The sequence below is a fragment of the Cebus imitator genome, unplaced genomic scaffold (genome assembly GCF_001604975.1).
Source record: "Cebus imitator isolate Cc_AM_T3 unplaced genomic scaffold, Cebus_imitator-1.0 Scaffold132, whole genome shotgun sequence".
NCBI classification, from domain to species: domain Eukaryota; kingdom Metazoa; phylum Chordata; class Mammalia; order Primates; family Cebidae; genus Cebus; species Cebus imitator.
The window spans coordinates 2,880,668-2,907,037 of record NW_016107447.1 but is presented as its reverse complement, the minus strand read 5'-3'; the positions used below and the strand labels follow the sequence as shown (position 1 = coordinate 2,907,037).

Here is a 26,370-nt window from a genome sequence, read left to right as displayed (position 1 = left end):
CTACAGTAATCAAAACAGCATGGTACTGGTACCAAAACAGAGATATAGACCAATGGAACAGAACAGAGGCCTCGGAGGCAACACAACGTATCTACAACCATCCGATCTTTGACAAACCTGACAAAAACAAGCAATGGGGAAAGGAGTCTCTGTTTAATAAATGGTGTTGGGAAAACTGGCTAGCCATGTGCAGAAAGCAGAAACTGGACCCCTTCCTGACAGCTTATGCTAAAATTAACTCCAGATGGATTAAAGACTTAAACATAAGACCCAACACCATAAAAACACTGGAAGAAAATCTAGGCAAAACCATTCAGGACATAGGCGTAGGCAAGGAATCTTATTTCTTCTGTGTTTGCCATCACACACTTGAAAACTTCCTACCTGGGAACTCCTTGTTTATTTGTTTATTCAACAAATATTTGTCCAGTGAAGGTGCCAGGCACTGTGCTAGGTATCGGGATAAAGCTATGAACATGAGACCCAGTCCCTACACCCCATGAAGTCAGAGGCCAGCAGAAGAGTTCACTCCAGAGGCTTTCAATTTTTACCCTCAAGATAGTCACATGGATCACTAGAGACGTGAGTGGTTAAGAGCAGTGGGGTGGCCGGACATAGTGGCTCACATCTGTAATCACAGCACTTTGGGATTTGAGCCCAGGAGTTTGAGACCAGCCTGGGGAAAGTGAGATCCCTGTCTCTACAAAAAAAAAAAAAAAAAAAAAAAAAATTTAGCTGGTCATGGTAGTGCATGTCTGTGGTCCCAGCTACAGAAGAGGCTGAGTCAAGAGGATCACTTGAGGCCAGGAGGTTGAGGCTGAGTGAGCCGTGTTTACACCACTGCACTTCAGTGTGGGTGACCGACTGAGACTTGTCTCAAAAACATGTAAAACAAAATAAAGAGCAGTGGGCCACTTCCTGGCTTTCATCCCTCCTAAACTAGGTGACCTTGTTGAGTCACATCATCTCTCTGGACCTCAGAGTAGGTATAAAGGGAGCAGCTAGGCATTATATATGCATGGTGGGCCTTATATATTCGTGGTGGGAGAGAGGGCATAAACCTCAGAGCAGTCCATAAAGGTCGCTTGTCACAGCTTTGTCTGTGCTGGTGTGGAAATGAGGAAGCCTGAGTGTACTCCCTGCAAAGGTGGGGGATAAGGAAGACCTGGAGCGCCTGGGACTTTGTGTGGCGGTCAGATGTCGGTTCCCAACCGCAGCGCCATGGATCCCTGGGGCCCAATCATCCTTTGTTGTGGGGCCGTCCTGTGCATTGTAGGATGTGTGGCAGCATCTCTGGCCTCTACCCCCTAGATGCCAGTAGTACCCCATTCCCCAGAAATGTTGATGGCACTGCCAAATGTTCCCTGGGGGCCAAAACTTCCTGTGGTTGAAAACTATTGTGTCAGAGTGACAGAGTTGTATGTACGGCAAAGTGGGAGGATCTAAAACCATAGTGCAGGCAGGGTGTGGTGCCTCATGCTTGCAATCCCAGCACTTTGGGAGGCTGGGGCAGGTGGATTACTTGAGCCCAGGAGTTCGAGACTAGCCCGGGCAACATGATGAGACCTGTCTCAAAAATAAATAACTAAAACCATGGCGCAGAGGGAGAAAGGTAAGAAACCCAGGGTGTTTAAACAATGCCACCTAGACACATAAGAAATAAATGCACACAAAAAGAGAATGTGTATCTTATAGGAAACAAATGAAAGGCTACACACTGAGCTATAGGGAGGGGAGGGAAAGCAGCACAAATACGTTTAAAAGGAAACACATTAGTACCTACATGAAACAAGGAAGGGGCTTTGTGCGGACAAAGAATATGAATAACTCAAGCTGTGCATCTGAGGCTTAACTTAAGAAAATAATAAAGTTGATAGTGAGTGCTTGGTATATAGGAAATGTGCAGTAAAGCTTCAGGAATTTGGTCAGGAGGAATTGGCTGGTTGCCAGTGGGGGTAGAAGCAATCAGGTCTCTTCAGGGGGAGGCCTGGATGGAAAACAGGGCATCTTTGTAGCTTGGGGATGAGAATTAGGACCCACCTTACCTTCTTTATCTGTGGCTGGTCTGCCTTCAGAATATACCCAGCCCACGGTGCTCCTCCCCGCCAGCATCTCCATTCCACAGGTGGAGAGAAGAGTTAACTGGGAAAGACCAGTTCAGTCTTTCAGATAAACTGGCGCAGTGGCCTCCTCACCCATTGCCAGGATTCTAATCTTGTCACCCTTTACTCTACTCTCCCTGGGGAGCAGCCAGAGAGATTCCTTAAGAATGGAACTCAGGCTGGATGTGGTGGCTCACGCCTGAAATCCTAACACTTTGGAAGGCTGAGGTGGGAAAATTGCTTGAGCCCAGGAATTTCAGACCAGCCAGTGAGACCCCCATCTCTTAAAAAAAAAAATTAGCTGGGCAAAGTGGTACATACCTGTAGTCCCAGCTACTTGGGAGGCTGAGGTGAGAGGCCTGCTTGAGCCCAGGAGATTGAGGCTGCAGTGAGCTATGATCGCACCACTGCACTCCAGCCTGGGTGAGAGAGCAAGACCCTGTCTCTAAAATAAATAAATAAAAAATAAAGATAAGTAAGAATGGAACTCAGACTCCATCTTCATCCGCTTGTGTTGCTGTAAAGGCATGTCTGAGGCTGGGGAATTGATAAAGAAAAGAGGTTTGCTTGGCTCACAGTTCTGCAGCCTGTACAGGAAGCATGTTGCCAGCATCTGCATCTGGTGAGGCCTCAGGCTGCTTCCACTCATGGTAGAATCAAGGGGGAGCCAGAGTGTGCAGATCACATGTTGAGAGAGTGGAAGAGAGAGAGGGGAGGGAGGTGCCAGGCTCTTTCCAACAACCAGTTCTCACGGGAACTAAGATAACTCACTCACTCCTGCAAGAATGGCACCAAGCCATTGATGAGGGACCCGCCTCCAGGATCCAAACACCTCCCTTTAGGCCCCACCTTCAACAATGGGGATGAAATTTCAACATGAGACTTGGTGGGGCTCAACAAACCACATCCAAACCAGGGCAGACTCTATCCTTCTCTCCAAATCTCCCCCAGCTCCCACTTCAGAGTAAAAGTCTGCTCTGCTCCAGCCACACTGGCCTCCTTGCTGTTCCTCAGACTCCCCAGGCAAACTTCTGACGCAGGGCCTTTGCATGCACCATTCCCTCTGCTCTTCCCCCAGATTTCCGTTCCTCCACTTCCTTCAGGTCTTATTCAAAATTTCGCTTCTCTGTGCAGCCTCCTTCCCTGGCCACATTTTCTTAAATTTAATTTCAACTTCTTTTTTTGTCTGCATTATTATTTCTTCTTTATTCTTCTCCTTTCTTCCTTCCTTTCCTCCCTCCCTCCTTCCTTTCTTGCTTCTTCCTGTTCCTTTTTCTCCTTCTTCCTTCTCTCTTCTCCCTTCTCCTCCCTTCTCTCTCCTCCTCCTCCCCTTCTTCTCCTCTGCCTCCTCCTCCCGTTTTCCTCCTCCTCCTTCCTTTCCTTTCCCCTTTCCTCTCCTTTCCTTTTCTTTTTCTCTCTCTTTTTCTTTTATTACAGACAGGGTCTCATGTTGCCCAGGCTTGTCTTGAACATGTGGCCTCAAGCAATCCTCCTGCCTCAGCCTTTGAAAGTGCTGGGATTACAAGGGTGAGCTACCACATCCCGCCTTACATTTCTTTCTTTTCTTTTTTTTGAGATAGTCTCACTCTGTTGTCCAGGCTGGAGTACAGTGGCATGATCTCAGCTCACTGCAACCTCTGCTACCTGGGTTCTCATGGCTCAGCCTCCCAGAGAGCTGGGACTACAGGTGTCTCTCATCATGTCTGGCTAATTTTTGTATTTTTAGTAGAGATGGGGTTTCACCGTAATGGCCAGGCTGCTCTCGAACTCCTGGTGTCAAGTCATCTGTTTGCCTCTGCCTCCCAAAGTGCTGGGATTACAGGCGTGAGCCACTATGCCTGGCTGCTTACATGTCTTATTTATCTTGTTTATCATCTTCCCTCCTCTCCCCAAAAATATCACCTCCATGAGGGCAGAGTTTTTAATGTTTTTAATCCCCAGGGGCCTAGAACAGTATCTGACATGCAGGGGGCACTTGATAAATACTTACTGAATAAAACAAGGAAATGCATACATTTCTATGGAGACTACTAATGGTATCTTGGTGGGGTGATTCATGGATATGTTGTGTCCCCAATCACTGTGACAACTGAAAATGCCTCCTTTTCCAAATACCCACTTCTGCTCCAGTTTGCTCCCTGAAGGATCTGATGTATCTGCCAACAAGGACATGAATGAGATGTAAGCTGCTACCTGCTGTTTTCCAGCCTCCCATTCATAAGGTAGCAGGTTTTGAGCTTTTTGGCTTTGGGGTGGTGAGTGAGTGGTATTGGTTTCTTGTCTTGACTTCCAACAGCTGAAGGAAGGAAGGCGGTTTTCGGAGGCCCTCGTAGCCTGCTGCCTGTGCCAGGAAGTAAAAGCTAAGAGAGTGACAGTCTGGGCCAGGGGGCCAGGCAGATATGATCATATCCGGCCTCACTGAGATTCCAGATCCCACCAGACCTGAAGCACTCCTAGGGACAGGAACCAGACATGTCAGCAGTGTCGTAAGTGGACAGAGGACTCGTGGTCCATGGGTTCTCACTCAATCCCTTGGTGCTTTATGAGCTCCCTGGAAGTCTGATATAACCTGGGGAGGAAGGGAAAAGAACCCAGCAGAACAAAGGCTGGAACTAGGAATTCCATTGTATTACAGAAAACCAAAATTCTATTTCATGCATGCTGTGTGGGTTGAGATCTCTCCCTGTTACAAACACTTAAAATATTCCCTTGATTACAGTCATGTAATCAACAAACATTTACTGAGCTCCTATAATGTACCAGGTCCTGTGCTAGGTCCGGGGGCTACAGCTGAGAGGCAGACCACCCTGGTGCTTGCCAGGGCAGGCCAAGCCACAGGGCCTGAGGCAAAAGGAAAAATGTGGCCCCTACATACACTTATCAAAACATTTTTCTGTATTTTGACTTAAGTGGAAAAAGTTAATAAAACCTCTACAGTAAAAAAACCAAAAACTAAAAACAAAACATGACTATATATAAAGCCCCTTGTTGACCAATCTGTTCCCGTCATTGCCAAGGCTCATAAACCTGCCCTGTGGAGAGGTAACAGGCATTTGGGCCAGAGAGTCAGAGGTTGATTGTAAACTGATCCCACTGTACAATAACACAGGGCTGTAGCACTCACAACCACTTGTCTTTATTTACATTTTGATTTTCTTTCATGATCAATTTGTTGGCCTCAATTTTGATGCAAAATATTGCATTAAAATATGATTGAGCTGTTTCTCAGTAACCACTTAGATTTTGTGTCTAAAAAATGCTAATTCTGGCGCTGGTGCTTGTTTTTATAGAGTTTACATTCAAATGTGCGTGTGTTGGAGGGGGCAGGTAATAAATAATACTTAATGCATCAGGTGATGATAAAGCTTGTTTGATGAGGGAATGTTTGGCCAGGTTCCTTTTTTTTTTTTTTTTGAAACAGAGTCTTGCTCTGAAGCCCAGGCTGGAGTTCAGTGGCATGATCTCGGTTCACTGCCACCTCTGCCTCCTGGGTTCAAGTGATTCTCTCGCCTCAGCCTCCTAAGAAGCTGGGATTTCAGGTGCCTGCCACCATGCCCAGCTAATTTTTGTATTTTTAGTAGAGACTGGGTTTCACCATGTTGGCCAGGCTGGTCTTGAACTCCTGGCCTCAAGTGATCTGCTTGCCTTGGCCTCCCAAACTGCTGGGATTACAGGAGTGAGCCACCATGCCCGGCCACTGAGCAGGCTCCTGAATAAAGGAGCTGTGTAGAAAACAGGGAGATGGGTATTCTTGGCACAGAGAACAGCAAGTGCAAAGGCTGTGTTGAAACCACAAAAAAATAAAACCAGTGGAGAGGCCAATAATAAAGGTAAAGACTGGTCATAAGAGCAAAGCTAGAAGACTCCTACTTTCCATTTTGAAGACTTACTATAAAGCTATAGTAATCAAGACAGTGTGGTACTGGTACTGGCACAAGGGCATACATATAGATCTATGGAATAAAATCAAGAGTCAAGAAATAAACACATTGATGGCCAATTGATTTTTTTGAGATAGAGTCTGGCTCTGTTGCCTAAGCTGGAGTGCAGTGGCATGATCTTGGTTCACCGTAGCCTCCATCTCCCCGGTTCAAGCAATTCTTATGTCTCAGCCTCCCAGGTAGCTGGAATTACAGATGTGCACCATCACATCTGGCTAACTTTTGTATTTTTAGTAGAGATGCGGTTTCACCATGTTGGCCAGGCTGGTCTTGAACTCCTGGACTTACATAGTTCACCTGCCTGAATCTCCCAGAGTGCTGGGATTACAGGTATAAGCCATGGCACCTAGCTGCCAATTGATTTTTTTATAGGATGCTGAGACAATTCAGTGGTGGAAAGAAGAGTATTTTCAACAATGCTACTGGGATGACTAGATAGTCATAGGTAAAAGAATCAGGTTGACCCCTGCCTCACACCATATACACAAATTAATTCAAAATGGATCATAGAGCTAAAATGAGAAAATTCTTAGAAAAAAAGTACAGGAGTAAATCTCTGTGACCTAGGTTAGGTAATAGGGTCTCAGATATGATACCAAAAGCAAAAGTAACCAAAGAAAACATATATAAATTACACTTCACAAAAATAAAAAGCTTGGTATTTCAAAGGATACCACAAAGAAAATGGAAAGACAACTGACAGAATGAGAGAAAATATTTGCAAATCACATATCTGATAACAAGCTGGTATCCAGAATATATAAAAACTCTTACAATGATATACAGACAAATAAACCAACTAAAAGTGAGAAAAAGATTTGAATGAATATTTTTCCAAAGAAGATATACGAATGGCTAATAAGCACATAAAAACATCACTAGTCATTCATCAACATTATTAGGGAAATGCTAATCAAACCCACAATGAGATACTACTTCATACTTATTAGGACTATGGCCAAAAGTATAGACAGTAACATACTGATGAGGATGTGAAGAAATTGGAGCCATTTTACATGGCTGATGGGAACATAAAATGATATAGTCACTTTGGAAAATAATCTGGCTGTTCCTCAAAAATGTTAAACCTAGAGTTACCATGTGGCCCAGCAATTCCACTCCTAGGCATATACCTAAGATAATTAAAAATATGTGCACAGATAAACACTTGTATGCCAATGTTCACAGCAGCATTATTCATAATGGTCCAAACTTCAACTATCCACCAATTGCTAAATGTATAGACAAAATACAGTTTATCCATGAAATGTGATATGGCTTGGCTCTGTGTTCCCACCCAAATCTCATCTTGAATCATAATCCGAATTGTAATCACCACGTGTTGGGGGAGGAATCTCATGGGAGGTGACTGGCTCATGGGGGTGATTTCCCTCATGGTGTTCTTGTGGTGGTGGGTGGGTTGTCACTAGATCAGATGGTTTTATAAGGGGCTCTTCCCCCTTCATTTTGCTCTCCTGCCACCTTGTGAAGAAGCATGTGTTTGCTTTCCTTTCTGCCATGATCGTAACTTTCCAGAAGCCTCCCCAGCCATGCACAACTGTGAGTCACTTAAACCTATTTTCTTTATAAATTACCCAGTCTCGAATATTTGTTTATGGCAGTGGGAAAATGGACTAATACACAATGTAAAATTATGTGGCCATAAAAAGAAATGGAGTACTGATACATGCTACAACAAGGATGATCACATATATTGTGTGATTCCCTTTATATGAAATATCTGGAAGAGGTATATCTGTAGAGAAAGAGAGTAGATTGGTGGTTGTCAGGGGCTAGGGAGAGGAGGAAATCAGGGGTGACTGCTAATGAGTGTAGGGTTTCTTTTTGGGGTGATGAAAATATTCTAAATTAGAGTGGTGATGGTTGTACAACTCTGAATATTCTAAAAATTACTGAATTGTACACACTGAAAGGGTAAACTATGATATGTGGATTGTATCTCAATAAAGCTGATATTAACAACAACAACAACAACAGGTCCTGGAGTTGAGCTTCATACTGGTAGTGAGATGCCTAGAAGGCAAGGTACAAAAGGAGGAGTCAGGGTAACTCCCCGTGAATCCCTGGAGGAAAGCTGACTAATCCCTTTTAGAATCCCTTCCTGGCTACAGTCAAAGGCTCTTGACCACCTTGCATTTGCCTAATCCCAGCTGAAAAAAGCAGAATTCAGAGACTGCAGAGGAGGGTGGTAGGAAAAAGGGGGGGTTAGGAAAGAGGCGGCGGTCACTGGCTGCTCCAGCTCTCTACAGAATTTCTAATGGATCCACAAGATGCTGGGAGATACAGCTACCAAAGGGATGTTCTGGCTCTGAGCACTGGGGAGGAAGAAATGGAAAGGAAGTGAAGAGATGACAGCCTCAAGCAGCACATTCCTTGATTGGGAACAGGAAGGGAGCCCAGTTTCTGTCTTAAAATTCAAACACCCTATTTTGAATCATTCCCTAATCATTTAGGTTTGTTGGTCTTAGTTTCCCAAATAAATAGCAAGTCCCCTCTCTGGCTGATGCTATGAATGATTTCGACTTCCTGCATGGTGTTTCAATGTGATGGGCACAAGCAAAGTGCTGCTGGTTCTTGTCATGGATGTTCAGGGAATCTTGGCACCCAGAGCCCATTAACTGGACATCCATGGTCTTCATACTCTTCTGGAAGGATTACTCCAGTTTCCTTTGGGGGACCATCCCTCTCTCATTCTATTTGGTAGTGGTAGAGCTGATCTGCCCCACCACTCCCATGCCAGGAGTGGGCTCTTGATCTCCAGGCTGACCAATCAGAGCTACAGAGCTTGGCACATGGATGGACATGTGACCCAGTCTGGGACACTGAAATTCAAGCCTGGAAGCTGTGCTGGAATTTGGGTACTAGAAGTTCCCAGTTTTTAGTTGGGATTGCTGAGAGGAAGTTACCACATGGAGAAAGCTGGCTGAGAGATACAGAATCACCTAAGAACATTGCTTAAACATCTGGATCCAGCCAGATCTGAATCCCAGGTATCCCTGGGTTTTTCAATTATTGTGCTCCAATAAGTTTTCTTTGTAGCTTAAATATGCTGTACTTCAAAGCCAGTGTCATACTTAATGCCAGCTATTAATGACAAGTTTCACATGGCTGCAGTGCTGGTGAAGTATAGAGAGAAGTATAGTGAGCCAGAAGCTGAGGCTATGAGTTCTGGTTCTGTCATGAATATCCCACCAACTACATAACTTCTCTGGGTCTCAGTTACTCTGTCTGCAAAATGGGGCTCACCTGTCTGCTCCTCTAGATCCTTATTACTTCTCTAACATCCAAGCTTAAAGCCATAGTACAGACCTCTCTCTGGAGCTTCAGACTTACAAATCCTGTTGTCTCCTAGGCCTCTCAATCATAACTAACTTTATTTTTCCTCATCATTTTTCTATTTCATTGTTCTTCCTTTTACTATACAGTACTTTGGGCTAGAGATTGCTGGTTGTTTTCTAATACCCATTCTTCTTTTCTCCCTCTCAAAGTATTAGAATCTCTAAATTTTAACTGGCCACATGACTGCCTCAAATAAAGACTACATTTCACAGACTCCCTTGCAGCTAGATGAAGCCATCTGACCACGTTCTGCCCAATAGAATAAGAGCAGAAGTGATGCCTGCAATTTCTGAATCTGGCCTTTAAAAAACAGGGGCTTGCTGGGTGTGCTGGCTTAGGCCTTTAATCCCAGAACTTTGGGAGGCCAAGGAGGAAGAATCACTTGAGCCCAAGAGTTTAAGACCAGCCTGGGCGAAACAGTGAGACTTCATCTCTACAAAAAATTTTTAAAAATTAGCTGGGCGCGGTGAGGGCTGCTGGAGGGAGGAGTTTGAGGTTACAGTGAGCTATGATTATGCTACTGCACTTCAGCCTGGGCAACAGGGCAAGACCCTGTCTCTAAAAAAGTTAATAAAAATAATAAAAAAGAGAGGGACAAGAAAATAAAAATATGAAAAGAGAGGCAAATCCCCCTTTTCCTATCCCTGTTTCTTACTGGCTGCAATGAAGACATTGGGGTAAGCTGTGATTTATGTTGTCAATGTGGGTGACACTCCAAAATGGCAGGGAATAAGACCGCAGGGGCCATGGTCTCTGGTTGAACTACTTGAACTGCTTCTATCTGGACTGCTAGGCAGTGAAATAAACTTGCATCTTGTTTAAGTTATATTTATTCTGGGTCTCTCTGAAAGTTGCTAGATTTAGCAAATAAAAATACTTATTCCTCACCTTAGCGAGAGCTGGAGGAGAGAATGGAAAATTCTAGGAGAGTCATGAAGATGGCATGGAAGAGCTGGGTGCCCCAAGAACTTTTCACCTCAGTCTTCCCTGGACATCGAGGGATCACACAGGAAGGCAGGGGAGCTTGAGTCTAATTCTCATGCTCTCTTGGACGATCTTACTCCCTCTGAGCCTTAGTTTCTCCTTATGCACAGTGGAGACTAATTTGACATGATGGTCTCTCAAGTCCTTCCAGCTCTGATCTTCTGCAGTTCTGTAATTCTAGGATGGATGTTGAAGCTCAGATACCAATGGGGCCAAAGAGTCTCATGAATGGGTTAACCAGGCCAGGTGGGGGCTGCAATGGGCTGGAGAATGTCCACCCTCTCTAAGAGGGCAGTCCTCCATTCCTGTTGATTGCTGCCTCAGGGGAATGCAGGATTGCCAGATTCCTAATTTTTCAAGAAAAGCTGGAAATCTAGGTTGTTTTGGTCTGTGCAATCTCCTAATTTTAAAACGTTGGCGACATATTCACATTTTTTCAAACACTCTGGGGGCCAAAGAGAAATATCCGCAGGATGAATTTGGCCAGTGGCCACCAGTTGAAAATTTCTGTTTTGATCCTATTTTCCTTCCTTCCTTCCTTCTTTCCTTCATTTAACAAATATTTACTTGACACCTACTAAGTGGGAGACACAGTTCCACGCACTGGTGATAAAGCAATGAACAAAACCAAACCAAACAAAAAGTCCCTGTCCTCATGCAGCTTAACATTCTAGGGGATTGCCCTGATTCATTCATTCATTCAACAAGTATTTATTGAGCAATTCTGCCCTGTGCACTGTGCATGGCTAGGCAGATTAAAAAAAAAATGTTCATGGTCTCTGCCCTTATGGTGCCTACAGCCTAGAAGGAAGACATACAATAAACATAATTATGACATATATGGAAAATACAGTTATGAGGAGAGATGCAATTTAGATGGAGAGTAGTAATAAGGAAAGTCCTTTTGCAGGAAGCTACATTTTAAATGAGAACTGAAAGACAGGTAGGATTTAACTCAGTAAAAGAACATTCTAAAAGAATGTTCATTTTTAGATTATAGCAGAGGTGTCCAGTGTGCCCCTGCTCCATGTCCCCTCAACTGTCACCATTCCTGCACATATATGAAGAAGCCTTCCACAGTTAGCCTTTGTGATGCCCTACCCTGGGATCTCTGACTGATTGATTGATTGATTGAGACAAGGTCTTGCTCTGTTGCCCAGGCTGAAGCACAGTGGTGCAATCATAGCTCACTGCAGACTCGAGCCATCCTCCCTTCTCAACCTCCTGAGTAGCTGAGACCACAGGTGCATACCACCACACCAGGCTAATCTGTAAGTTTTTAAAGAGATTGGGTCTCACTATGTTGCCCAGGCTGGCCTCATGCAATCCTCCTGCTTCGGCCTCCCAAAGTGCTGGGATTACAGGTGTGAGCCACTAAGGCTGCCCCTGGCAGCTTTCTTGGGGATTGGCCAGAAGTGCAGGAGACAATTCCCAGGAAAAGCCTTCAACACTTGATGGAACAGAATCTGCAGGTAAATATCCCAGCTCCCTCACTCCTTGGGTGGGTTAACACTGTCCCTAGTGGGACTGAGCCCCAGGTGCCCATGGCAGCAACTATTACATTTGTATAATCTGTATTGGCTTCCTTCTCCTCCCGGCCTGAATTCCCCACTTTGTGCACAGTGCTTCCTGGGATTACTTCCTAGATAAACTATCTGCACTCACTCCTTCAGGTTCAAGGACCGAAAACAACTCAGGGTGAGTAGCAGGAAAGAAGCCTGGAGAATGTGGTAGGAGGCCACTTGTGAAGAGGCCTCGGGGCTGGGGGGATGGAGGGAGGCTTGTCAATGGGAAAGCCACTGAAGATTTTTCGTCTGGGGAGTGATATGGCCAAGTTTGTGTTTTAGGATGACTCTGATACAGGGGGCTGTGGCAGGCAAGAGTGGAAGCTGGGAGACCAGATAGGAAGCCGAGTGGGAGGTGAAGGGGTCTGGGATTGGGCAGTGAGGTGGGAGAGAGGTGGCTGGCAGTGAGGAATGGCATGGGCCAGGGGACACGGGGCCCTGAAAGGAACTCAGGGCTTTGTCCTTGACTTGAGGGAGCCCAGAGTTTGGTTTAAGGGATGTTGGTGAGACGCAGACACAAAAATCACACCCAAGATCACACAATCCTACACGATCCGTAAGAAATGAGTTGTTGCACAGAGCTGTGGAACTTCCCAGCAGGCTGCCTCCAGACAAGTGAGTGCATGTGTCTCAGGGGCGGTGACTTTATAGGAGCGGTTAGGAAAACCATAAAACACCACGACTTAGCAGGCAATCACGACTGTGGCCCCTTCGAGATAGCCCAGATTTTTGCAATGGCTGTGGAGCCCATTCCTCAGTGTTTTCAGCAGCTCTCGACTCTGCCATCTTTCACCTAAGCTGTGCACGGTCCAAAAACGCATGCTGGATTTCCCACAGGCACTGCCAGACATATTAACGGCATTCCTACACGGCAAGAGATTTCTGCACCACCAACACCATTTTTATATTCTTTACAACATAATGGCAGACGATAAATCTATCTTGCTAATTACACATCCAGCTTGTTATAACCCCCATAAAAAACATGAGCAGCTGGAAAAGCCATGAAGTGATGTCAAATCATATTCCTGGTCTCTAAACAGAAACAGAAATATTTTCCAGGCGCTGGTGAGTCTCAAGGTTCCTACCCATGCGTGGAAGCAGCTGCCAGTGGGTCACTCACCTCTGACGAGATGAAAACTAGGCTGTCGTCTTAAGTACTGCCCCTCCACCCCATGCGTCCCCCTGAAGAGATGACAGATGTCTAGGGCATCCGTTTGTGATCTGTTCAGTAACCCACGGGATGAACCCCAGTAACTGGCAAGGTTTGGGTTTTAGCAGTTGAGTTCATTTCTGCATTATTAAAGTGGTTTCAAGATCTCTTCCATCCAATGCCAATCAGCTAATAGCATTTGCCTGGAATTCTAACTAGATGGTTCCCCGACATAATTTGTTGATGATACACTTGCAAAACTATTGCTAAGATCCACACTGGAGCTGACAATGCCTCCCCCTTGTCTCAAAAAAACAGAAGGAAAATTAAATTCATCTGCTGGAGACACAAGGATAAACAACAGGGAAGAAGGAAAGTACTTTACCTCGTTTTCTAGCTAGAATTACTGGCTTTGGCTGCAGCATAGCCCACTCTCTTAGGGAGAGAGACAGCTGAAGACAACAAGTTTATTTCCTATCAAGTAAATGTTGATTGCTTCCAATGTTGGAAGAAAAGGCATGGGAGACAATAGAAGGAGAAGCTAATTAAATTTTCACATGTCAAAGGAAAATGCCACAGGAATTTTTAAACCTGGGTTGACCCCAAAGGGCAGCTTTTGTTGGAGAAGCTGCCTCATAAACTGTCCCCACAATTCCCAGGACAAACTGGCTGTAGAGACAGTCATGTTGAAAAAAAAAAAAGAAAGAAAAGACAGAGAGAGAGAGAGAGAGAGAGAGAGAGACAAAATGGATTCTTACCTTCCCATATCTGGATGCAAAAGTCCCCGTGAGTAAGGAGTGAAAAATAATTATTGTCTCATCCAAGTCCCACACGAACACACGCTGTGATGAAAGAGAGGAAGAGAATGGAGACAAATGGACTCACTTGCATCTGACTTAACATTGGCAGAAATTAATTCCCTTGGAGGAAAAGAAGTCTCGAAAAACATTATCTTTAGGTTACAAAACACGTAACTCACTGATGTGTCATGACTCTCCATCCAACCTTACCTGTGTCAAGCGTATTCGGATGGCCAGTTTTTGGGCTTTTATCTACTCAAAAGATGTCAGAACCAAGAAGTCTGCTCTTGCCTTCCACATAAAACCTCAAAAAGGAGGATTCAGGCCAAAATCAACAACAAAAATCGTAACTTGTTTTACAAAGTGAAATACTACCATTTTTTATTTCACTGTTCACCATACGCTCAACTATTTCTGTTTTTAGCAAGTCTGGTGATCACCTCTATAATTCTAAGTAACATGTTTATACCCTGACTTACTGATTTTTCAACTTGAGGCAATATCTTTTGACTGGGCAGTCTTAAAAGATGAGGGTTTAGCTTATGGTAATTTCTGTTGTTTCTCTGGAAACTTATATTTTCCACATATGTGAATACCTCTATTCCAATTCTCCTTGGACATTCTCCTCTGGCTAAAAAGAGAAACCAGTATGGAATTATAGATATGGGAGTCCCTACCCTTTCCCACAATCCTCTCCTCTCTAATGTCTATCAGCTGTAGCTTTACTTTTGTATGGTCAATGAGGATAAACTGGTTTGTACATTTGGTTTTATAGCTAAGGTTAAGTTTTCTACACTCTGCCTACGTTAATTTTAAAAGTTGGCAACTAGTAATACACATTTACATTTTGTGATGATTGTTCACTACAGAGCCAAGTAATATGCTCAGATTGCATTGTCTTCTCTATGTGTCCAATGTCACATCCCCAGATCGACTTTAAGGAGAATGCCCCTACGATCGTATGTATCCTTACTTGTACTCCATCATGATTAAAATTATGTCATATCTCAGTTTGTTCATATATGTATCATGCCTGACTGGTGTAACTTTTTTTTTTTTTTTGTCAGGTAATTACATTTACTTTTTCTTGTTTGCAACAATGTACCTTCATTAAAATGTAAAATTCAGCCACACATTCTATATTGGAGATGTCTATCCTCAGTGATAGAAAGCTCCAATGTGGGCTGGATCATTTTTAGGCTTGCTGCAGACTTCCCTTCATTGTATTTCTGGGTTGGATCCACTGGTTTCTGGATCCCAAGTCTCTCTTCCTTGGTTTTCTTCCTTGTTTTGCTTGAATACATCCTTAAGTTGCTTTTCCTGAGATGGTACATGGAAAGTAACTTTCCTGAATTCTTGAATATCTGATGATATCTTTATTTTACTCTAGTTTCTCTGGGTACAGAATTGCAATTTGGAAACAATGTCCTTTGGATCTGTGAAAGAATTCTTTCATCATGATTTTTTTAAGTGTCCAGGGTCACTGATGAGAAATCTGGTATTTCACTGTTCCTCAGTCCTTGTAGGTTTTTCTTTTTCTTTTTTTCTTTCTAGAATTTAAAAGGATCTTTTCTTTATACTTGGTATCTTCAAATTCCATGAGGACATATCTGGGTATGGTCTTTATTTAATAAATTCTGTTCAGCACTTGAGCATTTTCAACCCAATAATTTGCATCTTTCTACAGCTCTGGGAATTTTTATTTACTTACTTCTTTTAATAATTTTCTCCCATCTTTTCTACTGTTTCCTTTTTATGAAATTCCCAATAGTCAAATCAAACCTTTTGGGTTGATATTGCTTTTCCTTGTAAACAATATTTTTTAATAAATCTGTCTTTTTGATCTATGTTCTGGGAGATTTCTTAAACTTCCTCTTACAACCCTTATTAATTTTTGATTCTTGCAGTAATTTAAAAATTTCCAATAACTTTTTTCCCCCTCTGAGTGTTCCTTTCCAAGTAGCCTCCACTTCTTATTTTATGGATGCAAGATCTTGAGTTTTTGTAAGAAAATCAATTAGAATTTTCCTAAGCTCTTTTATATTTCTTAAACTACTTTTCTTCTAACTTATTTATCTTGGCCTTTATTTTTTTTTAATTAAAAAAACTTTTTTTTTGAGACAGGGTCTCACTGTATGCAGTGACGTAATCATCACTCATTGTAGCCTCTCTCTCTCCATGCTCCAGTGATCCTTCCACCTTGGCCTTTTGAGTAGTTGGGACTACAGGTGTATGCCACCATACCTGGCTGATTTTTGATTTTTTTTTTTTTTTTTTTTTTTTTGTAGAGACAGGGTCTCACTATGTTGCCCAGGCTGTTCTTGAACTCCTGAATCCAAGTGATCCTCCCCTCTTGGCCTCCCACAGTGCTGGTATGGTGAGCCACCATGCCTGGCTGATCTTGTTCTATATTTTTCATACTGTTGATTTTCTTTATTTTTCTGGTGATCATTATTTTCAAGGACAAAGGACCTGACTATCTCTGTAGCTGGTGTTGAGGAGGGGAGACAAATGTCCCTGACTGGTCTGCCATCTTGAATGGGTCACCTTTTAAAACTCTCTGGAGGTCAATGGCTGTATTCACACAATGGCATTTGCCATGCCTTTGAAAGCTAAGAGAAATATCTAGAATTAAAAAGGTACTAGCATCCAAAATTCTTTTGTACAGCGATTTCTGAACCAATAGTAAGGCTAAGTATTATTTTATAAATCTTTTGGTCCAGTTATATTTATGTGCATATATGGACTAGGCTATAATATGAAGTATATTTCTTACGGGTCATGGTAAAAATGTTTGAAAATCAGTGTTTGAGAAGGCCTTCTGGGATTCAAATATGCCAAATCCTAACTTATCTGAATTTACTGGGGTCGAACTTAGGAAATGAAATTAAAAAATTTCAGTAATAGAATTTTTAAAAATCAGCAAGTATTTTCAAATGTAGTGCAGGCTCCCTTACTTCATCCATTAAATCCCCTCTGAAACAAATCCATCCCTTTCCCCCATTACCTCACCATCCTAGATTCTTGGTGGGTAAGTTCCTGGTAGCCATTCTGCAGGTGACCCTATTCCCTAGGCCATGATGGTGCAGACCAGGGTGCGTCCTTAACCCCAGGTGGGTCAGAGAAATTTTTTTGCAATTTAAAATTGGGGCTAGAAAGTCATTGTCTATTGGGAAGGGCTATTGGTGGCCAAGTTCAGCCATGTGATCTGAAGGGTAGACAAGGGCAGTGTAAGGCACATGGATGTGCTTTGGTCAAGGACTAGGCTGAGGTGGACATCCAGGCCTGTGTGACTTAGTGAGTTTGGGATGCAGGCACACACCTCCACTTGTTATAGAACCTGTTTGTGTAAGTTCATACTTGGTTTGGAGTCACTATTGTCTGCAGAAGATATAATTGCCCTGCTGATGCTGTGCAGGGGGCATGGCTCTTGGCTTGGCTTAACGTGGCTCTCGAGCAGGCACTGGTGCCCAGAGAGTGAAGCTACTGGCCCCTGTAAGGGAGAATGACTGTCTTGCAGATGGACAGAGGGGAGCCATGGCACAGTTCACACTGGTGCCCAGAGAGACAAAGAGTTAAACTGCTGCCCCTGAAGGCAAGGGAGAGCCGGCTGTGCAGCTGCAGGTGACGGGCAGCAGGAGCCGCAGAGCCAAAGCAGACAGCCGAGATGAAGGTAGGCAGTGTGAGACAGCTAACATGAGAAAGCTGATAAATAAAACTATATTTCACCTGCCTATGGCCCGCCTGAGTGTTCTTTCTGCCCATCCACCCACTCCCCTTGGACTTTAGCATGGGCTGGACCTGGACCCTGGGATCTGACAGGCAGTCTGGAAAGACAGAAGAACAGAGGGTGAAAGATGCAAAGAACCTAACACTTTACTGCAACCTGGTTTCACTGGAGTGGAGGGAGAGGAAGAGTGAGGAGGTCTGGGGAAGAGCTGTGCCCAGTGACTAGTACATGAGGGCACTGCCAGGACACTGTGCTCAGGGAGTTCTGGTGCCTTCACTGCGGGACGTGGGAAGAGAAGGCATACATGCAGTTTCTTGCCCCTGTATCCCTGGCTGATTCCAGTGCCTCGCTGATACTCTATTTTCCTTCTGCCCTTAAGTTCTAAGAGAGTCCCTGTATCCTTAAAATAAATTCTCCTTTTTTTGCCTAAGTAGCTCAAGTTGGCACCTGCAGCTGAGGCATTTTAACTAATACATGCTCAGAATTTTCCTCCTTTCCACTTCTATATAATTTCTCTCTCGTGGGCTTCAGTCATTAGCAAAACAGCCAAAGACTTAAGAGGTGTGACCCATGCAAACCCTCTATGATGACATTAAGCACAGAAGTGAAACACAGCTCACACATTTTCAATGGTTCTTGCCCAGCGGCACTTATGCTGAAATCAAGAAGCAGATGTTTCCAGAATAATATCACCCTATAATCCCCGACTTCCATGCCATAACCCTCCCCGCCTCTTTCTCAGTTTAATGGAAAAATATCTCTCTACCCCCGTCATTCCCTATGGAGAACAGAAAACACGTTAGGTGACCGAATGATTTTCCTGGGGGGAGGGAATATTATGTATGTGTGGCTTTCTGTGTTTTCTAAGCTCTGCAACTTCAAGCTGGTAGGAAATCCTAATAATACGGGAAGGCAGACAGCAAGTTCAACCTGAAACCAATACATTTTCTTTCAGCCTTTTGTGAAGGTCTAAATCCACTGAAGGGATTGTGCAAAATCTCCTCTATTGCGGGGAAGGAAGAAACTTTGAGAATAAGGCAAAAAGCAGCCGGGCGCGGTGGCTCACGCCTGTAATCCCAGCACTTTGGGAGGCCAAGGCAGGTGGATCATCTGAGGTCAGGAGTTTGAGAACAGCCTGGCCAACATGGTGAAACCCTGTCTCTACTAAAAATACAAAAATTAGCCAGCCATGGTGGTGTGAGCCTTTACTCTCAGCTTCTTAGGAGGCTGAGGCAGGAGACTCGCTGGAACCCGGGAGGCAGAGGCTGCAGTGAGCCAAGATCTCACTACCGCACTCCACCCTGGGCAACAGAGTGAGACTCCATCTCAAAGGGGAAAAAAAAAAAAAAAAAAAAAAAGCAAAACGCAAGATCAGAATTCCCTGGATTGAGAATGGCCCCAGGAACAGTGGGCCATTCTTGCTCTGCAGCAGGTCTCTAGCATGGATCAGGGCTGCTGCTGGTAGACCTTAGGAGGCTGGCCAAGTGTAGGGCAGCAAGCCTGATGTTCAAGATGTTTAATACCTTCCAGGGTGATCAGAACTGACCCCAGCTATAAACAACTGCTACAGGTGAACTAGGGACTGCTGCTGGTTAAATAGCAAATGCCCTAAAGTCAGCATGTGTTGCTTGGAGGTCCCGGTCCCCACCCCTAGCATCCATCCTCAGGGCTTCTGATAAGAGCATCCTAGTTTTCCTTCCCCCTTGTGTGCTATTTTGGTGGGACTGTCAATTAAGGGGCAAGTATAAGACCTAAGCTAGGCCAATGGGATGCTGTCACCTTGGAATCTGACATTGAAGGACATGGCGCTGCACTCTAGAATGGGCTGTGTCTTTGGAATCTGACATTGAAGGACATGGCGCTGTACTCTAGAATGGTTTGCTTTCTGGCAGCCCTAGATTTCTCAACAAGTTACTTTCTCTCTAAACTTCGTTTTATGGCCTCCTCTCATTGTCCCTTCCTAGTAAATTCATTTTTGCTTAAGTAACAAAAACTGTTTTTTTTTTTTTCCTTTTTTTCTCAATCTGTCGCCCAAGCCAGAGTGCAGTGGTGTAGTCATGGCTCACTGCAGTCTCTACCTCCTGGGCTCAATTGATCCTTCCACCTCAGCCTCCTGAGTAGCTGGGACTACTGGTGCGTGCCACCATGTCTGGCTAATTTTTGTATTTTTTTTTTTTTTTTTTTAGAGATAAGATTTTGCCATGTTGCCCAGGCTTGTCTCAAACTCTTGGTCTCAAGCAATCTGCCTGCCTCGGCCTCCCAAAGCAGTAAGATTACAGGCATGAGCCACTGTGCCTGGCCCAGAACTGGTTTCTGTTGTTTGCAACCAAAGAATTGTAGTGAATATTTCAAGGTTTTCAGGCTCAACAAGGATTTCCATAATCATTGTACAGATGGAAACCCCAGACAGTGGCTGGACTTTTAGTGACAACTGCAGGTTTTGACAATGAACGCCACAGTGGCCACCCAGCCACACTAGATGTCAGAGGCTGGTCTGCTTTCTGAGATCACTTGACCCCCTGGATTCTCATATAATCCTGGGAGCGGTGGGTCCCTAATAATGAAATTAAATTTCTTACCATCTGGTGGGGTGGGGACTCAGTTAAGATTACATTGCTTTTTAAGGAATTGACAAAGACGATATTTCCCAGTGTGTCTGAGTTTGTGGCTGAGCATTGCAGCTGCTGCATAAAGTATACGGATTATAAATAGGGGTGTGAGGCTGGTGCACTTGAACTGCCTGGCACTGACAACACTGCCCAGCCACCCGCGGCACACTCAGGCCAGCAACTGACTGCCTCTGTCACAGAAGTATAAACGGGTGAGTGTGCTCGTTTCCCTCCCTTGGTAGACAATAGTAGCTTACTTCTGGGTTTGGGGAGTCCATTTTGCCTATTTCCACTAGTATTCGCCGCTAGGCATGCTGTTTTGTTTTTGGGAAAATGTCAGTACCCAGCCAATAATCCTGTACTTGCTCTCTCATAACAAATGACAGGTATCCAGATGTAATGTACGACACAAGATTAGCGTTAATAAAGTTATATTGTATTAGGGATTTTTGTTAAATAAGTAGATTTGAGCTGCTTTTGTTAGACAGAAAAGGTAACTATGCGAGATGGTAGACTTGGCAATCTGTTTCATAACAGTCATCTTACTATCTGTTTGTATCCCATAGCATCCTGCTGAAAACCTCATGTATGCCTGATTAAAAAAAAAAAGTCTGGAAGCAGTGGCTCACGCCTGTAACCTCAGCATTTGGAAGGCCAAGGGGGGTGGGTCAGTTGAAGGCAGGCGTTCAAGACCAGCCTGGCCAATGTGGTAAAACCCCCATCTCTACTAAAAATACAAAATTTAGCTGACCATGGTGGTGTTTGCCTGTAATCCCAGCTACTCGGGAGGTTGAGGCAAGAGAATCGCTTGAACATGGGAGACGGAGGTTGCAGTGAACTGAGATTGTGCCACTGCACTCCAGTCTGGGTGACAGAACGAGACTCCACCTCAAAAAAAAAAAAAAAAAAGACTGGAGCATCCCTGACCACTAGTTCTCGGCCTGAGCTGCACACTGGAATCACCCAGGGAGCTTTAAAAACACTGGTGCCTGGCTTTCACCCTCAGGGAATCGGATTTAGTGGTCTATGGTGCAGCTTGATGATAAAGTTTCTCCAAGCACCGCCACCCCCTCCCCCCGCTCATGTGATTGCTGTGTGCAGCCCAGGTTGACAGCCCCTTTCTGAGAAGTCAGAATCCCAGAATCCCAGAAATAAAGGCACACTCATTTGAGTGAGCCCCGACGCAGATCAGTAGGTAAGCCCTAGTAGAGTCCCCATGGAGGATTTTTAAAACTCCCCTCCACCCCCTAGTTCCTCCAGCAAGTCTTTTCACTTGGTCTGGGATGGGGCTGGGGCATTTGTTTTTTAAAGAGCATCCCAGATGATTCTGCTGTGTAACCAGGGTAGAGAACCACTCCACCCAGCTGAGGCCCATTCTCTTCCTTATCAGCGCCTCTCAAAGTTCGGTCCTCAACCCAGAGCATTATCATCACCTGGGGGCTTGTTAGAAACCCAAATTCTTAGGCCCTGCCCCAGATCTACTGAATTGGAAGCTCTAGGCCTGAGGCCCAGCAACCTGTGTTTTCAAAAGCGCCATTCCCCGTCCCCCTGGGGTGATTCTGAGGCTGCTTCAGTTTCTTTTCAGTACTGGCCCCAGGGCTACCTGGTTAACCTTACGCTTCCCTGCTTGTGCTTTGTAAACACAAAGGGCGATTCTCCTCCAGGCACTTGGAGAAAACTCCCTCCCCACTCTTGTTTGAGCCTCAGATGGAGATTACATTCACCAAGTCACAACACAGGCCCTTTGGATTACCTCAATCTCATTGTCCCCTGCCGGGGAGGGGTCACTGCTCCTCTTAGACCGGCCTCGGAGCTTCCCGTCGGAGGCCCGGTGCGGCCTGTCTGTGTCTCCCTCTTTTGCCGGCGTGGAAGGTCCGTTGTGTGCATTGTATTCACCTGGGGTAAGAAAGGGAATGGTGGACAAATCAGAAGCTTTGCTGGGCGTCTCCTCCTGGGAAATATCCCACCAGCACCATCTAGCTCCAAAGCAACGAGTCCCAAAGGCAGCACCAGAGGCAAAGACCTCGTAGGGTGAAAACTGCTCTTTGAAGTCCCTGAAATTGCCCATTGTGACCTTCATTATCTCTCATCCATCTGACAGACAGTTGGTCAGTGGGTAGTGCTCTGGGTACTGAGATTACTTCCGGGTTCTCACAGCACTTCCATGTTAGTGGGAGGAGAGAGCCATCAGACACATCAAGTAGCATACCCCAAGCCTGGGAGGGAAATGTGCACAGAGGATTAACAAGTCGGGGGTGGGCGCAGTGGCTCATGCCTGTAATCCCAGCTTCTCAAAGGTGAGAGGATCGCTTGATCGCTTTGAGACCAGCCTGGGCAACATAGCAAGATTCTGTCTCTACAAAGTATAGAAAAGTTGACCTAGTGTGATGGTGCATGCCCATAGTCCCAGCTACTCAGAAGGCTGAGAGGAGGGTACCTTGAGCCCAGGAGTTAGAGGTTGCAGTGAACTATGACAGCGCCACTGCACTCCAGCCTGGATGACAGAGCAAGGCCTTGTCTCTAAAGTCAACCAATGGAGTATTCAATCAATCAGATGGGGCAGCAGGGAGTACTGAGAGGTGACTCATTTATTTGGGGCTAGTCAGGGAAGGCCTCATGCAGGGAGTGAGGGAGGGGCCGCTGGGGGCTGTAATGATGGAAGAGTTACGCATTTACAGCTCTCCAAATCTGAGAACCTGAGAATGCCTAGGCGAACAGAAGGAGGGCAACACATATTTATCTGTAGCTGAACATTACATTCTTTTACCTTTAAGAGATCCCCTCTCTGCCGGGCGCAGTGGCACATGCCTGTAATCCCAGCACTTTGGGAGGCTGTGAGACAGGTGGATCACCTGAGGTCGGGAGTTCAAGACCAGCCTGACCAACATGAAAAAACAAGAGCAAAACTTGGTCTCAAAAAAAAAAAAAGAAAAAAAGATCCCCCTTTGTCTCTGCCCCAGAGGTAAATGGGGGCTGCATGGGAAGGATTCTCTACCTTCCTCTCCTACTGGGTTCCCTCCATTCTATTTTTTTCTTTTTTTTTGAGACAGATTCTTGCCCTGTCGCCCAGGCTGGAGTGCAATGGTGCGATCCTGGCTCACGGCAACCTCTGCCTCCCAGGTTCAACTGATTTTCCTGTCTCAGCCTCCCAAGTAGCTGGGATTATAGGCACTCACCACTATGCCCAGCTAATTTTTGTATTTTTAGTAGAGACGGGGAGACGGGGTTTCACCATGTTGGTCAGGCTGGTCTTGAACTCCTGACCTCAGGTGATCCACCTGCCTCGGCCTCTCAAAGTGTTGCGATACAGGCATGAGCCACGGGGCCCAGCCCATTCTCTAGTAAAAGCAAGCCTTTTAAGCTTTACCTGCTGAGAGATTTGTCAATCTGAGAGGTAAATGAGATTATATAGGCGAGAGCATCTAGCACGGGCCTGGCAATTAGGAGGTGACTTGAATGGAGTTCTGGCTGGACCAGACCCATGGATATGTGTGGATGAGTGAGAGCTGCAGCACAGAATGTGGGCCCTTGCTGCTTCTCACTGCGGGGTGCTCCTGGATGTGGCCCCACTGAGAGGCTGCCATATTTATACCCTTTGGCAATTGTCTAATGGTCTCAAACAAGTGAAGCAGCACTGTCCCCGACCCAGGTCCCAAAGCCAGCATCAAAGTTATGTTGTTGCTTAAGCACAGATGTTTTAATTTTTTTTTTGAGACAGAGTTTTGCTCTTGTTGCCCAGGCTGGAGTACAACAGTGTGATCTTGGCTAACTGCAACCTCTGCCTCCCGGGTTCAACCGATTCTCCTGCCTCAGCCTCCCGAGTAGCTGGGATTACAGGCACCCGCCACCACGCCTGGCTAATTTTTGTATTTTTTAGTAGAGATGGGTTTTCACCATGTTGGCCAAGCTGGTCTCGAACTTCTGACCTCAGGTGATCCACCCACCTCAGCCTCCCAAAGTGCTGGGATTACAGGCAGGAGCCACCACGCCCAGCAAGCACAGATGTTTTAAAATGCATGGCTTTTTATTGTAGTTTACTATCCTTAAGTAACTAGTGAGGGAACTCAGGTTTAGTGAGGGACTTACTTGCCCATGTGATTCTGCCAATGAGTGGCAGAGTTAGAAGTAAAATTTGGGCCTGTCCTTGTCACTAGAGGGTGACAGAACTGTAAAGCAGCGTAGAACCTTCGAGGACATCCCATCCCATTTTCTTACTTTACAGTTGCTGGGGTTAGCTCCCAAATGTATGCCACAGGCTCCATCTTTCCCGACACAATTGCCAACTCTTGGATCATCAGGGGAAAATGCCTTTGTCTAAAAATACTTGGCTAGGGAGAGTTTTTTTCTACTCTGAAAGAACTATTTCCCCTTATAACCCAAGGGACTGAACTTTATTTAATATTTATAAAAGCTTCTTAGCAGACTAAGGACATAATAAGACGTGATTTTGCGTTGTCAGGAGTGCTGGGCGTTCTCCACCTCCCTGGAGTCTTCAGGATGCAGCATGAGAGATTCCCAAACACTGAGCTAGCAAGGACTTTCCTCTGGAGAAAGAATTTCTTCTCAATTCACAGATGCTCAAAAGCAATGTAAATAAGGTCTTTTCTGGTTCACTTGGTAGTTTAAGGGTACTTGGCTTAGAAAACATCTGTCACCCCCATGAAAACAGGCAAATATTAAAAAGAGGGGTAAATGCTAGTTATCTAAGACATATTTAAAATAAGGTCTGTGTGAAACCAATTTTGCAGGGGTACCAAAAAAAAAAAAAAAAAAAAAAGCAGGTGGTTACCCAAGCACACATTCATGAGAATGCAGAGTGATACAATTTGGATCTGTGTCCCTGCCCAAATCTCCTGTCGAATTGTAACCCTGAGTGTGGACGTGGGGCCTGGGGGGAGGTGACTGGATCATGGGCATGCAGTTTTCATGAACGGTTTAGCACCATCCCACCTCGAGGCCCCCACAGTCCCGCAGCCGTGCTGCATAGTGAGTGAGGTCTCACGATATTTGATTGTTAAAAAGTGTGTGGCACCTCCCCCTCCCCCCCTCTCTTTCTCCTGCTCCGGCTATGTAAGACGTGCCTGCTTCCCTTTTACCTTCCTCCACGATTGCAAATTGCCTGAGGCCTCCCCAGAAGCTGAGCAGATGCCAGCATCATACTTCCTGTATAGCCTGAGGAGCCAAATTCTTTACCTGGGATTACAGGCACAGATCACCATGCCCAGCTAATTTTTATATTTTTAGTAGAGATAGGGTTTCACCATGTTGGCCAGGCGGTTCTCAAACTCCTGACCTTAAGTGATCTGCCCGCCTTGGCCTCCCAAAGTGCTGGGATTACAATGGGCCATCACGTCAGGCCATTAAACCTCTTTTCTTTATAAATTACCCAGTCTCAGGTATTTCTTTATAGCAATGAGAGAACGGACTAATACAAAGAGTAAAAATTCAAGGTCACAATCAGAGATCCACGGGATAGAGCACTTTATGTAAACTTTTCTTGGAGTCATTTCATTCTTTTTCTTTCTCTCTTTTGTTGTGTTTACCTATTTAACAGGGTTGCCAAGGCACAAATGACATACAATAAACTATACAGAGTGCACAATTTCTTCAGTTTTGACGTACGTACACAACTGTGAAGACACTGCCACAATCAAGATAATAAACAAATCCAGCACCCCAAGAGTTTCCTTGTGGTCCCTTTGGATAATCGCTTTCTCCAGTTCCCCTCTGCAGACAACCACTAATCTGCTTTCTTTCACTCTAGACTTAATCTGAATTTTCTAGAGGTTTAAACAATTGGAATCACATAGTGCACGTTCCTTTTTCTGGCTTCTTTTGGTCAGCATAATTGTTTTGAGATTCAGTTCATGTGGTGTTTATCGATACTTTTTTTTTTTTTTGAGATGGAGTCTCACTCTGTCACCAGGCTGGAGTGCAGTGGTATGATCTTGGCTCACTGCAACTTTTGCCTCCCAAGTTCAAGAGATTCTCCTGCCTCAGCCTCCCCTGTAGCTGGGATTACAGATGCGTGCCACCACACCCAACTAATTTTTGTACGTTTAGTATGTTTTTAATATTTATGTTAGCCAGGATGGTCTCGGGCTCTTGATCTTGTGACCCGCCTGC

At 44.9% G+C, this 26,370-nt stretch overlaps 1 protein-coding gene across 4 annotated transcripts in view; it reads right to left on the bottom strand.

The window, feature by feature from the left end:
• EYA2 (EYA transcriptional coactivator and phosphatase 2) overlaps positions 1 to 26,370 on the bottom strand; it is a 292,281-nt gene that overhangs the window by 77,563 nt on the left and 188,348 nt on the right. For all 4 annotated transcript variants that reach the window (XM_017541324.2, XM_037743018.1, XM_017541322.2 and 1 more), the window contains 2 exons: positions 21,998 to 22,140; positions 13,864 to 13,947 (listed from right to left, as the gene is read on the bottom strand). In XM_017541324.2, coding sequence (XP_017396813.1) covers positions 13,864 to 13,947; positions 21,998 to 22,140 — 227 coding nt within the window. The remainder of the gene's footprint in view (positions 1 to 13,863; positions 13,948 to 21,997; positions 22,141 to 26,370) is intronic.